Here is a 15,259-nt window from a genome sequence, read left to right on the forward strand (position 1 = left end):
TTCAATATGCTCAATGGATGGGGGAATATTGGCTGATGTTGGTAGCAGGATGAAAGAAGAAAATGGAATGGAGTATCCAGGAAAAAAATATACCTAGAATTCTAAGCATTAATTGTGGCAGCTTCCACTCATAGTTTGGTTTGGACACCATTTTGTATGTATGTTAAATAAGAATAGCACAGAGACCAAAAGTTTGAAAGAAAATTAGGCGTTGGTACTGTGAACCAAAATATCCCATGTGATGAAGAGGTAGCCTGAATCCAATATAATATTTTGAAACGTAACTTATTTGAATAGCAATAACAGCAAAAAAAAAAAAAAAAAGATACTGGGCTTACATCATGAATCAAGTTCTTCCTTTTATTATACAGGATGTTATGTACAAATCCCCCTCCCCCCATTTCTTCCATTCTTCAGTCCTGCATTTGTTCATAGCAAAACAAAGTCTAGGAAGCATTTTGAAAATAGCTAGAGATGCCAAAGTGACCAAACTTTGCAGGATAAGCTAATAGAGAAGAGCCAAAAGAATAAAGAAAAAAAAGAAAAACAATGCTTGCCTGCTTTGTAACTTGTATTTTCAACAAAGAAATTGTTGTAAATTACTGTGCTTTGAGAGACGCAATCTTCTGTTACTATGTCCTGAAGAAAGGTTGTATATCTTCCAGTAGAAATCCTTAGAAGGGTAGGATCAGTTCCTCTGAATTTGGCCCATATGAAAATGTGATTCTCACCCTTTCCTGAAGTTGGAGTCTGAAAGTTTGGATTACCCTGCTAAGCAAACAACGCTCCATCTATTTTTGAAGTTGGCAACTAGGAATAAACCATCTTACAGTATTGTACAAAGAAGGGAACCTTGAAGGAAAAAAAGATAATGAAGGATAATACAATTTTGTAGTAGGTTTCAGTTTAATAAATCACAGAACATGTTTTGTGTTTCTTAGTATGGGCTGGTTGAAAGTATTTCCATTTTAGAAAAATGGTCAATAGGAAGAAATATTTTTTTCTTCTGCACTTAGTTTTCTTGTAATTAAAAAGAAATCAGGACATACTGTGCTATCTATCTCTTCAATTGCCTTTGCTGAGACTCCTAGAACTAGCTCCTCTGACCCTTTGCTATGAAAAAGTGTAAATTATGTTTTGGAACCTTATTGGCTGCATGGCTGGGTCATAAAGTGAATATTTCATTTAAAATTCTTACCAAATGCTTGGATCAAAAATTCAAACTATGCATATTAGTTATTGTGCTGTATGTCCCAACTTTAGTCAGTGTTCCTTTCTGCTTTTGTAATTATTTGCCTTCTTAATCCTTAGGAAACTGGATGAAGAATTGTTTTACTCCTGGAAACAAAGGCCCGATAACAACCACTTTCATCTTTCTAAGTGATATCTCAGATAATAAGAATAGAATAGAATAACATAGTTGCAAGGGTCCTTGGAGGTCTTCTAGTCCAACCCTCTGCTTAGGCAGGAAACCCTACACCTCTTCAGACAAATGGTTATCCAGTCTCTTGTTAAAAACTTCCAGTGTTGGGGCATTCACAACTTCCGGAGGCAAGTTGTTCCACTGATTAATTGTTCTAACTGTCAGGAAATTTCTTCTTAGTTCTAAGTTGCTTCTCTCCTTGATTAGTTTCCACCCATTACTTCTTGTCCTACCCTCAGGTGCTTGACTCCCTCTTCTTTGTGGTAGCCCCTGAGATATTGGAACTTTGTTATCATGTCACCCCTAGTCCTTCTTTTCATCAAACTAGACATACCCAATTCCAGCAACTGTTCTTTATATGTTTTAGCTTCCAGTAATCATCTTTGTTGCTCTTCTCCGTACTCTTTGTAGAGTCTCAACATCATTTTTACATCGTGGCGACCAAAGCTGGATGCATTATTCCAAATGTGGCCTTACCAAGGCATTATACAGTGCTATTGACACTTTACATGATCTTGATTATATCCCTCTGTTTATGCAGCCTAGAACTGTGTTGGCTTTTTTGGCAGCTACAGTACACTGCTGGCTCATATTTAAATGATTGTCTACGAGACACACTGGCTTTAGCAGGCATGATCCGGATTTCAAATGCAAAACCATACATACATACTGTGGAACTGTACTCATTGCACATCATAGTACTTCCTGTCTCAAGAAAGTAGGTTTTCTACAGACTGTTTCCTTTCCTCCTTCTAGAAAGGAAAAGTTCTATTCTGCATCTCTTGATACAGTATCTATTTCAGTAGTGAATGCTGATTACAAGGCTCCCAGTTTAATACTAAGATTTGGGGGTAGGATTTGTATGTATGTATATGTGTGGGAGCAGTAATGATAGTCCATTGGGATGACTACTTTCCAGTGTCCTACAAAACTGCTTGGAAATATTGGTCCATGTGTCTCCTTTTGAATTCAGGGCAGCCCTTTGGGTCAACATTTGTCCAACAAAATGGCAGCCCTGTAGGTCAACATTTGTCCAGAAAAATATATCAAGAAAGATTCTAACTCTTTGTGGTACTCCCTTTTGTTGTTGTTGTGATATGCTAAGCAAGGAAGGAGGGGGAAATTATTTGGTTTACTATTTCAAATTTATATACTATATTTTCTTTGTATTAAATGTCAAGGGCAATCATTAATCTGTACAATGAGTACAGAAGGTTGACAAAAATATGATTATGTAGCCTGATGGCTATCAAGGGACAAAGAAAGACAACACTTCTGCTCGGTTAATCACTTGTAGGCCAAAGTTTCTTTTGCTATCTTTTCTGTAACTTCCCTTCTTCATCCTTTTCTGTTTCTTTTCATGTCAGCAGAAAGACAGCTGAGTTTCAGGACAATATCAGTAGGCTGATAGTATGAAAATGCAGGTAATTCCCCTTACATGCCTGTGGTACCTGATGCATGTTGCAATCCTTCTGTTCATCCACCACCATGAAGTTATAAATAGCATGGTACAAAGTAATACATGTTTTGTCAAGAAAAAAAACCTCTCCAAAAAGGAGAAAAGAAACTTAACCACGTGTTATTAAATCAAAATATGAATAATTAAATATTATTTTACACAATTCAATATGATATTGCTGTCATGAATGGAATCTGTACGTTTTAGAATATACCTAATTACTGTAGGCTGGAGTCTTCCACATACGTGAAATGGCTATTTTCCTGAAGAAGCAGGAAAGAAAAGAAAAAAGAGAAAAATCAATCCCAAAAGTATATATTTATACGTATCTGCTTAAAAGTGAAGTCCTTTTAAACTTGAAGAGGCATTCCTAAATAGAATTTGTAGGATTTTGTATCTTTTCCCTTAGATTGATAATTTAAGTATCAATAAAGATCAGGAAATGTATCAATGCACAAAGGAATAAAAGGGCATATATTTTAGTGGTGGGATTCAGCCAGTTTGCACCACTTCCGGAGAACCGGTTGTTAACTTTCTGAGTAGTTTGGTGAACTGGTTGCTGGAAGAAATCATTAGGACAGAGAACTGGTTGTTAAATTATTTGAATCCCACCACTGATATATTTGCATATTCTTTGGTTTATGCATGCTAATTTATTCTCTGCAAATCAACATTTTGCTATATTTTTTTCTATTTTAGATAGGAAGAATTGCCAGAGTTTGGATAGAAATTTGGTATTATAATAGGGAAACTAGGCAGCTTCTGTGCCTGTTTATTACATGTTTATTGATCTGTTTGATCTGTAATTTGGCAATTTTAAGGACCCTGCTCTCTTTAGCTTCACATCAAGCTGAACTAGGTAACCAAGCATTCATTTTTTAAAATATTATAACCTATCTTTTATCAAAAATTAAACTAGAACAATAACATAAGATAAGAATAATGATTGTTTTATTTATTTATATTCATAGAAGAATCATAATTGGTCCTGTTCACTTGGCCAATGTATACTCTGTCCCATTTCTAAGATGTGAACATTGAATTGTAATGAAATATGTGGAGCGTAAAGCTTGTATTTCTATGCCAGGCACATGATCAAATATTTGTAACATTAAATGGCTTGGATTTATTTAAAATATATTTAAAAATTAATCTCCACTTTCGGCACATAAAAAAAAGGTAATTATGACTATTTTTTACACTTATGACCATTGTAGCATCCCCACGGTCACATGATTTACATTTGGATGCTTGCAGTATCTTGGGGTCATGTGATCATGTTTTTGGCAAACAAAGTCAATGGGAAAACCAGATTCTCTTAACAACCCCCTCTGTCAGACCGCACTCTTTCTCACTCCAGACACTTTACTCATATAGGGAAAGCGATACTTGCAGCATCCATGCCTTTCTTCCTTTCCCCCGGGGAGAAAGAGGACATGGGGAACAGAAAGCTAGGAGAGCGATCGCAAGTGAGCAACCGGGCGACTGGGTTGGGGGTGTGGCCAGCCAGGGGTCGCCACCGGTTTGGCGACCCACGCCAAATAACCACTATCGGTTCGCCTGAGTAGGTGCGAACCGGTTGAATACCACCTCTGATTTGCTGACTAAATCATAAGAGAGCATTAGAAGTAAGCATTGATTCAACATGGCTTTGGCAGGTGGATAGGAATGTCAACTTCTGAAACCAACTCAGGATATATGCATATCATCGACGAGTGTGTCATATGATTCTCAATCTTAATCCAATACCCAAATTTAGAGCTGAAATTCTCTGTCTTTAAAAGATGTCATTACAGAGGTTAGTTTTTAAAAGAAATTAGTGATTCAACTTTCCCACTCCTTCTTCCCTATTAAATAGCTTACTTCCTTTGAATTGTTATGTGTTAAAATTGTTGGGAGGACTGTAATTTCATTTCCATCTTTATATCCGGATAATAGCATAGCTGAAAATAAATTCTCTGGTGTTAGCTAAACCTCAGTTCACTGATATCTATGGAGATTCTCAAAACCTCAGTTCACCGATATCTATGGAGATTCTCAGTCATCCATTCATGGTTGTCCCAAAGGTCCTTTTTTTCAAAAGGCAACTGGATTTTCTTTTTTTTTCCCTGAAGAACTGAAGAAGTTTCTTGGATGAGAAGTGAAACATCTTCAAGAAAAACAAAACAAAGCAAAGAAAACCCAGTTGCCTTTTGAAAAAGGACCTTTGGGTCAGTTCATTGATGATGCAAATTTAAAAGATTAAATCTCATTCTTTAGCATCAATAAACACATTAAGTACTTTCTTTCTCCAAACGAACAGGAAAGGATATGATCCGGCTGTAATTCATTATAATATAAAGAGATAATTTTATGTATTAGTGGCATGGGGAAAATATTACTTTCTCTTGAAGACTAGAGAACTGGCATAACTTTGTAAATCCAAAGTATATCAAATTGGTGTGAAACCTATGATTTCTTGCTGCATCTTACCAATTCATCGTCACAATCATCCTGCACAAGGCCTTCCTCCTCGTCCTCTTCTTCCCCATTTAATGGCTCTTCTGTATTCAGGTCTGCTTCTGATGCTGTATCTTCCTGAGAAATTTCACTTTTGTTTCCATCTGCCTTTTTTCTAACTTCTGCAAAAAAAATCCAAATCGTAAAATACCGATGTGATTTGTGAACCCTGTTTCGTTGGCAGGCTTTATTTGGCTTATCTCAGCATATCTAAATAATCAAGAATCCAAGCTGGAAACTAATTGAATTTTCACCAACTGTCCATGTATGTTGCCACATTGGGAGCATCATGAAAAATTAAAATGGCACCGGGACTCAAATGCGAGGAACATCTTATCAGAAAGAAAAAGAAATTGAAGGGAATATCTCCTGGAGAAATGTCGGCAACGAGTCCTAACAGAACCTATGATCCTGACATCTTCCCAAAGCTGCCAGGAGAAATACCACTTCATTTCTTACCCTTTTATCATTTAATAGGTGCTTATTGCAAACTATAACCTGAGATTAATATCACAGAGTCCAGGTTTAGAGAAAAGCAGTTTCACAACTAATTCTTGGCTTTGTTTACATGACTTGGTTAACATTATTAACAAATCTAGTTAGTTTAATAGTGGCGTAATATTTTTGTGAACCCAGGGCATTTGATTAGTTTATGGTTCAATGCATTATGCAAAACCAGAAAATGGGTTAACTGAAAAAACAAGTTAACCTTGGTGAATGCAGTCCATGAATTAAAACTGGGTATAGTTTGGAAGCAATACAAATAATCAATTGGGGGTTTAGGCTGGATGAAGAAATGAAAAACACTTAGAATATTTCTATTCTGTTTCTTTTTCTATTGTTAAATCTACTACTGCATATAGAAGAGAACAGGCAGAAAAAAAATATCAAGGTGGCTTACTGTCATTTAGATATATAAAATAGAGCAAGGATGGAAAGCCTGTCAGGCTTCCAGATACAACTAGATTGTGGCTCCCTTCATCTGATTAAGATTGATGGAAATTGGAATCCAATCTCTGGAGGATTGCAGCCTATGAATAGGGAAATGGTGTCCTTGAGAGGTTTTGGACTATGTAATCTGCTGAGCTACAGATTCCTATCAGTATCTGCGTCCTTTACTAGTACAACTAACCAATGAAAATATATTCTCAAGGACAAAAAATCAGCAGGGGAACTTCAGAATACTTTTATATTCAGATGGGAAGCCTAACAGTTTTTTGAAACCACAGGTTTCCAAGGCAATTTTGTCTTGTTCTGCTATTACAATCTTTATAATATAGATGCCAGTGAAATATGTCCATAGTTTTGATTGCCTCGAAACAGTCACTTATATTTAATAACACTGATGCAGTTTTACCCAAAATGCCTACAGACAGATTGGATTATAACTCCATTAGTCATCATCCACTTTGGCCCTTGCTGGCTGGATAGGTGCTGTAGTTGAGGACGAAAAAAGCAAAACCCTGTCTAGCTCCTAGGAATGGAACAAGGGCATCACAAAGCTGAATTGTAATTGCAAAAAGTACCAACGGTCGTTTGTCCTGAACCAAGGAGGCTCAGCCAATATTAGGAACCTGGTGCTGACTTGAATTCCTACTGTGTCTTGGTGTTACTGAGGGGACATTTGCAACCAGCCAACTGACCTGTAGGTGTTTTCTGTTGTTCAGCAATCTGCTCCAATCTGCCCAAGAGAGCATCAATGTTGGATTTGATCTGTGTCAGCTCAGTTTTAATTGTCTGAAGTTCACTGCATTTCACTTGGAAGACAAAAGTTAGAAGAACACCTTATTCTTTTGTCTGGTACGAATGAGCAATTTGCTTGAGCAGAGATATAATTATACTTCACATATACCTTTTAGTTGCAGGTCCTGCTTGGCGTCCGTCGCAATAAGGGCTTATTGGGTTCAGTATAGGACAGGGTCTCGTTTGCCTTTCATAGCTGAGGAGAAGACAGGAGAATTTTGGCAGGTACCATTTCTCCCATCAGAGTGCACCATCAATGGGAACAAACTACCAAAACCTAAATGCTAGTGCACAGCTACTTAAGGGTTTGGAAGCCCTGTGCTATATTGACTCTGACAAGATGGTGATATTGTAGGTATCAAAGAATTCCTTTATTAATGCTTAGAACGACCTCCTGCCACACTCTACCAACTTTGGTGATGTACAAGATTTGCAACTCTGAGTCAATAAAAAACAAAACAAAAGAGGAATCTTTCACCTCATCCCTTGAATTTTTTACAAAGAATTCCCCCTTAATTTATAATTTGCATAACTACTTAGAAGTTGATGAAATGATCCTTACAGGTGAACAAACACAAATATATGCATCACATTGAACAGGCCAATGTAGCTACTCCTTTATCTAGGATTCTCCATTACATTATTTTCTTATTTTTGTGCCCATCCTGTCAAGTGGATTTTGAGTTGATGCAGACTGTCTTAAACTCCACCCCCTCCCTCTTGGATTTTTTTAAAATTAACTTCTTTCTTTCTTTCTTTCTTTCTTTCTTTCTTTCTTTCTTTCTTTCTTTCTTTCTTTCTTTCTTTCTTTCTTCCTTCCTTCCTTCCTTCCTTCCTTCCTTCCTTCCTTCCTTCCTTCCTTCCTTCCTTCCTTCCTTCCTTCCTTCCTTCCTTCCTTCCTTCCTTCCTTTTTGCAAAGCTATATTTCCCGATCCCACTGCTACTTCCTTCTTGTGTCCAGATCAGCTATTTGGGGGCAAATGCCTGCATAAGTTAGCTCTTGCTGTAAGGTGAATGATTGTATCCAGTCTGACATTTACTTCCCAGCCTTCAATTTCCTTTGGCAAAGTTGAGCATCTTCTGTTTTTACTGGAATGTTTTAGTTTCTTAGGAAAGGAGGGAAGTAGTATTTTCCTATTTTTATTTCAAAAAAATCTGGTGCATGAATGATACAGTACAGTTCAAACGAGCTTCATTAGTTGTAGAATTAGTTCAATATTACACCAGAGATGATAATTTGAACATCACCTTTTTTGTAAAAAGCTCAGCCAAGGGCATGTATTCCTTCTTCCAGCTATTTAGTCTTTTGTTATTCAGTGACAGTTTGAATTCAGATGTTTCTGGCTGTAGTTACCAAAATTGTATCCTATTGGCAGCCCGTTTTTGTGGTAAAAAGCACTGACAGAATATTAGCTGAACTGTCTTGCTATGAAGACCAAGCTGGCTCATTGTACTGTGTGTTTAAAATATTTTGTCTTTCACCAAGTACTTGGCTTGATGTATTTTTTTCCTTTCTTCTGTGATGGGTCTGTGTTTATTTTTTAATGTTCCATTTATTTGTTATTGTCATTGTTTATAATATATTTTGATTGTATTTTTACAACTATTCCCTTGAGGGCAGAAAAGTATGGTATTAATAAATAAATAAATAAAAAGCAACTGTTCTATTTATATAGATTCATTTCAATCCACAGGCATGGAGATATCATTATCAGCTCCTCCTATCCTTGCCTATTGTGATCAAATAGCCAGGTTGCCTCTCACTCCATGGTTAGGGGAAATGATGTATATACCCCCTTGAGTATGAAATATATTCCAATCTGCTTAAAGAAACAGTTCGAAGATCTTTTACTAAAAAAAAGCTTTTCCTTGGCCTGGAAGGTCTCTTAATTATGAGCTACTCTCAAATCTTCAATTTGTAGGTAAGATTATTAAGAAAGTGCTACCCTCACAACTTCAGATGCCTTTGCATGAAATTTAACTATTTGGACCTATTTCAGTTGGGTCTTTGTGTGGAAGATGGTACTAAAAATATTTTAGTCATGTAGTTAGCGGACAATCGGAAAGTTAATCAATCTAACTCTACCACTACTTACTACCTGACTCCAAGGAACACTACTCAGTTTTGGTAATGTTTTAAATCAGAGTTTCTCAACCATGGCAACTTTAAGATGTGTTGACTTTAAGAATCTTGCAACTCTCGAGTGTGCCTCCCCACTCCCTAATTTTACCAAAAAGGTCAAGTCAGATATTTTCTCAAATTCCATTCCTGCTCTAGACTCACATTATCTTATCCGACATTGCCTTCACTGTGGTTGTTCCTCCTCTTTGTCAAGTTTATTCTTACATCTCATTACATGTCCACACTCCGGAAATGTAGCTATCTGCTTCACAGGAGAGTCCCACCTTTTCTGTGGTTCCCAAATGGTGGAAAACTCTCTCCAGGGAGATATCAATATTCTTATTTTAATTGTACTGCTTTTACTCTCATATTTGTGTTTTTGTTTTATTGTTATCCTGCAGTAAGACGGGAGGCCAATAAATTTAATAAATAAATAAAATTGTTGTAAGCAGCCTAGGTAATCCTTGACTTATGACCACAATAGAGATTATGGTTGTAAGTCATGATAGTTTTAAAACTTCACAATCTTTTTGGCAGTGGTTGTTAAGTGAATGCAGTGTTCATAAAGAAGCTGCTGTGGTTATTAAGTGAACCAATGGTTTACTACAAGTGCAGTTTTGCTGAAAAATGGCAGTAAACGGAAGCAAAACTGTCATAAAAGATGGTCCTGCAATGGTGGAATGCTGCAAACATTCATAAATATATCCTTGTTGAGAGCCCAAAGTTCAATGATTGGGGTGTGTGTGAACATGAGAACTTTGAAACTGGGTCATATGTAGCCCCAAGATAAGGTATATCACAACTTAAAATGTCTAACTGTATATAAGAAGCAGCTACTGTAATAAATTCAAGAATAAAATAAAAGCAATGTTTTGTAATACATAAACCACTTATCCCTAATTATGTTTGCTGTGTATGTCTGCCCTTGTGCATTTCGTTTCAAAGGCAAGTCTGAAACCAGGATAAACATTACCTCTGCACAGTAGCATGAAACTTACATTTCAATTTGGCGGAGCTGTTCACAAGAGCAGCAGATCTGGCAAAGAGCTTGACCGGGATAGTTGCTTTGACACGTCGTACTAAAGGGATGGTGACTCGTGGCCGCTTCACTGGAACCATCCTGGGTATGGGAGAGATTCTTCCTCGATACTCAAAGAGTCTATACAGAAGCAGAAGAAATGCTTTCCTGTAGCGATTCCAGCCAGATACATTAGCAAATATTTCTGATCAAGAGACGAAAAAGCATTGATGCCCTCTAGAGGGAGCTAAGACTTCATCCATTCCAGCCATCTGTTCTTGCCTGGGCATTAAAGCCCATCAGAGATTACAGCTGATCATTAAACTACTGAGGAGACGCATTGTTCAACCATTATCCTGCAAGTTAATGCTGAAAATTCTCAGAGAAGTTATTTAATAGGTTGCTTTAACAGCAATATTGTTACCGTTAATTCATTTTTAAAAATACTTCAATGTTTCATATTTGAGAATTCCTTAGGTAAATCTCCAGGATATTAGAACAGATCATCCAAGGCAATTATTTTGCTGTCTTATCTTAGCATCTTCCTCTCCCTCACTTGGTGTCTATTCATTCCTTAAAACAGGACACAAAACTTTTTCCTAAGATACAGCCAATAATATTTATACTAAATGACACTCAGGCAAGAAAAATATATACAATTGCTTAATCTATAGCATCTGGATCCTTCTCACCCCTAATTACCAAGGTGTTTTAACAGAGCTAAAGAGGTTGAGATGATGAGAAGTGAAAGATCTATTGAAAAACATGTCTCAGTTTTGTAGAGAGCAAATATCTGGAAGCAGACTGTAATAAAAAAACATATAGATCTGGACTTTGAAGCTGAACTTTAAATGCACCAAGTGTTCTTCTTGGATTCAGCAGAGATTGATTTAGTAACCTCAGGGGAATTTTGTAGTTCCACCTCTATGCTCCATCTGCTACTAGCTCAAAATTTTGCTTTTCGTTCCATGTTAAAAAAAAAACACCCTCTATTGTTGCATTTAAAAAAGTTAAAATAAAGTTCTCATGGCTGATGAAACTCCTGTTTTACTGCAGCTAACTAGTCACTTCTATTTTGATTATTATTATTTTAAAAAACAAAAACAAATGTTAATCTTTGGGAGACAAACTGTATCATACAAATGCTCAGGTATCTTGGTTTTTTCTTAGAAACTGAAAGGAAGAAACAAGACAGCCTCTGGCTTTATTCAGCTGAACTCAGTCCTCTAGAGTAGACAACAAGAGAACTGTCTATATTGCTACCTGCAAAGGGCAATGCAAAAGAACCCAATAGACACCGAACATGCTTGATGCTTTTAGAATGGGGCTGTTGAGTGGCTAGTCAAGGGACAGTGGCAAAATGACAAGCCTGCTATATCTGGGCTGCGAAAGGATGGACATCTCCTTCATGACAGCAAAAAGATTTTTTGGGTAACCCTTCTGGGGTTTTGCCGCTCCAATAAACTCAATCATGAAGTCCTCTGGCAGATAGCATAGTTGGCTGTAATCCTGTTGTTTTGGGGAAATGCAAACCACCAGTGGAAAGTAAATGAAGAAGTCAAGGATTTCTCATGGACATCCATAGAACATTAGCACCGCAGAGGAGCAGTGTCCTTAACAGAAAAATTGTAAGATATTTCTTTAATACCACAGCTGCACATTGGTGTGGAAATTCAAGGCATATGTTTTGATCATTTCATTTCAATCTCTGGATAAGAACACATCTGAAATATCTATCTGGTAATTTGTTAGAGGAATGAAATCCTTATCATGAAAACACACAGAGGGCCATTATATTTCTATCACAGGTTCTAAACCAAGAGCTAGTAAAGTTTATTACAACCAGGCAGTTATCTTTTCAAACTGAAAAAAAAAATGTTTGGAGGTGTCCTACCCTGGCATAGTAATAAGCTAAAATACCCCAAAATATATATGTGTTATGTCTCACTAATTTCTCTAACAGTTACATTTTTATATTGTATAGCTTAATTTTATTTTGACAAAATTGTATCAAAATTGTATAAATTTGCAATTAGTATTTTAACATATTAGAACCCTAAATTAGACAAGATCAAGGATATCCTGTAAAGGGGCTGTAAGTAAACCATATTAAACTCACTGGAACTTACTTCTGCACAGGGTGGTTTAAAGCTTTAGTTTTAAAAATGTAGGTTTTGAAGTTTATATTTTCACTTTTAGCTTTGAACAACTATAGGTAGTCCTCAGCTTACAACTGTAATAGAGCCTGCTGATCATGGTTTGTAAGTCTCGATGGTTATAAACCTCATCACCCATGTGACTGACTCAATTTTATACCTTTCTTGCAGTAGTTGTCAAAACGATCACCACGACATTAAGTGAACCAATGGTTTGTTATTTTTATTTATTTGCATATCACCTTTATTATTTTTACAAATAAGTCAAGGTGGAGAATGTATCCAGCATACCTTCCTCCTCCTATTTTCCCCACAATAACAATCCCTGGCCCACCTTCTAGTCTGGTGCCTTAACTATTAGACCAAACTGGCTATAGAACAGTTTTGCCAAAAACCAGAAGTAAATGCCAGTTTTCAGCAAAAAGTCATAAAATATAGTCACATGGGATGCTGCAAATGGCCATAAATGTAGGCTGGTTGCCAAGCACCCAACATGAAATTATGTGACTGTGGTCAGAACTTTGGAACATTAAGTATTCCTAGGAAGGCATGTTGTAACTTCGAATGTCAGTAAACAACTTGTTGTAAGTCAAGGACTACCACAAGGTTTAAAAAAACCTTTACATCCAAAGAACCAAGAGCAACATATTTAGAAAGTGAAGCAGCCATTTAAATAAAACCATGGCAGGGTAGAAAATGTAAGCAATCCACATTTGCTTTGCACAAGCATTATGAAAGTGTCCCCTTATGTTCACTCTATTTAGAATAAAAGTAAAAAGCAATCAATGTGACAGCACAGTTCTTCTCTTATTTGCTCACCTGTCATAGAAGTCATCTCTGTAGTAATCATAGTCAAAGTCATAGCCACTGCTTTCAAAAATAAAATAAAAAAGAGTTATTACTATGCTTCACCAATTACTTTTTTCAGGCAACTTCTGTGAAATAGCAGAATTCAGTCTCATAGATCTGGAAGGAAACTAGGAATTCTGGATAATATATATTCAGAGAAGCAAAACTACATCACAAAGAACTCAGATTTATTGTTGTGTTTGTTTTAGGACACAACAAGGCATTTGGCAGCATTTGTAGAAAATCATGTAATTGAAAACAACCAACCAATGGATTTTCATTATCGATGTTACAATGATATGCAGTATCTCAACTGGCAAGACTTCATCTGGCTCACATACAATACAAAACATACAAATTGTACAAATATATACTGTGTGCTAGGTGAATCAAGCTCATAATTCACAATCCATGGATTTATGTGTGAACAGAATTATTGCTTGGTTACTAAAAGATAAATGGGTAGCAGATGGGAATTCTGATCTAGCCAAAAAATGGTAGATTGGGATATCACAAGTTCTTTCTTAAAATAGTACCCAATTAGATTGACCCAGATGCAAAAAAGCTAGAAAAGCATTGAATTGGACAGTAGATGTTTATATCTTCCTATAAGTATTACAAATGCAAATACATACATGTTGAACATCTAACAATTGAAAGAAGCTGTGTTTGACAAGGTAGCATAGAGAACACTTGTTTATAAAGCCACGAAGAGTCCAACACTACTAAATGGTTAAAACAATAAGATGTGGCAGCAGAGCTTCCAAAACACAACTCCCACACCTGTTTCAAGGTTGCTGCTTTATAGCCAGTGCTGCCCTGGTGAGGCTGTAGAGAATTTTTGGAGGGGAGGAAGGCAGCACAGGTGCCTGATTTTTTTCTAAGCAGTTTGCTCTTCCATGTTGTGTGTGTATATTTTAGCAATAGCACCTATCAAGAATTGGTTCAGATTCTATAACTACTGTGTCAGTGCCAGTGGGTAACTTAATAGTCACCATTTCTTTTTGTCTTCCAAGAGGGATATTTTATACACAGTAATGAAAGTATATTATTGCAACCCTTCCTAGAAGAAAATTTTAAACAGAAATCCAGCTGGCAAATCATAGAAATTGAAAACTCTGACATTTCCTAGTAAAAAGAAGTGTAGTTAGCAACACATTTGTTGGAAAGGTCAGCTTGAAAGTGAAAATTTTAATTTTGGTTTGACACCTTTGACTTGGTGACACGAACATGACATTTCAGGACAATAAAGCCCAAAAGAGACTTAAAGCTCAGTATCTCGATCAAAGCAAACTCTATAGTTGATGAGTGCAGAGACTCTTCTGTATAAGGCTGTGTTGAATAAAGGAGGACTCAGTTGGTGACTTTAGTGCATTGGGTTCACATATTTTTCCATTATAATTTGGTTTGTTTGGTTTTGGCTTTGGGTATGGAGCAAATTCAGTCAACTCTTATTTCTCCTATAAACCATAGGTAAAGTAGGCTTAGTGTGAACCCAATCATTAACTTTTTACCAGTGGGTGGCTATTACAATAAAATAGGATAGTCTCACAGTTATATCCTGACCTTCTTAGATGGAAGAAATAATATATTATTGGTAGATAGACATAATTGCTTTTAAATTCTATTTCAATTGATCCTAGCAGCAATTTTTTGGGATCTGCAAATGTCTTGAGTCTTCATATGAAATTCCTATTTATACCACCTGTTCATTTATTTTTTTTCAATCAAGAGCTTGAGGAAGGATGCTGATTTTATTCTGAATATATCAGAAGTCCCATCCTGCAATTTCTTTTTGTTCTTTCCAGTTCAGTATTGACTGTACTGAACTGCAGGAGTTTTTAACATTTCAGATAGGTATTGAACTAGAGGCTGCCCTATGTTCTATGTGGTTTCTGGACAGACTATTTATTCTCATTCCTATTTCTTCTAGTTTTTATGAATTTCATATGCTAGAATGCCATAAAATGAGATTGTATATATTTTAAAA

The 15,259-nt window shown here is 36.4% G+C and overlaps 1 protein-coding gene across 9 annotated transcripts in view; it reads right to left on the minus strand.

Annotated features, from left to right (window-relative positions):
• Positions 1–349: 349 nt before the first annotated feature.
• Positions 350–15,259, minus strand: part of RALY (RALY heterogeneous nuclear ribonucleoprotein) — a 266,632-nt gene continuing 251,722 nt past the window's right edge. For 4 of the 9 annotated variants that reach the window (XM_087959443.1, XM_087959442.1, XM_087959440.1 and 1 more), the window contains 6 exons: positions 13,240–13,287; positions 10,245–10,405; positions 7,025–7,138; positions 5,355–5,503; positions 3,097–3,145; positions 350–852 (listed from right to left, as the gene is read on the minus strand). In XM_087959443.1, coding sequence (XP_087815569.1) covers positions 3,101–3,145; positions 5,355–5,503; positions 7,025–7,138; positions 10,245–10,405; positions 13,240–13,287 — 517 coding nt within the window. In that variant the 3' untranslated portion in view covers positions 350–852; positions 3,097–3,100. Of the gene's footprint in view, positions 3,146–5,354; positions 5,504–7,024; positions 7,139–10,244; positions 10,406–13,239; positions 13,291–15,259 lie in introns of all 9 variants that reach the window. The other 5 variants (XM_087959438.1, XM_087959439.1, XM_026681687.2 and 2 more) reach the window with 2 other exon arrangements.

The sequence above is a fragment of the Notechis scutatus genome, chromosome 3, assembly GCF_049901735.1.
Source record: "Notechis scutatus isolate UNSWTSFEM ecotype Mainland chromosome 3, rNotScu1.2, whole genome shotgun sequence".
Taxonomy (NCBI): Eukaryota; Metazoa; Chordata; class Lepidosauria; order Squamata; family Elapidae; genus Notechis; species Notechis scutatus.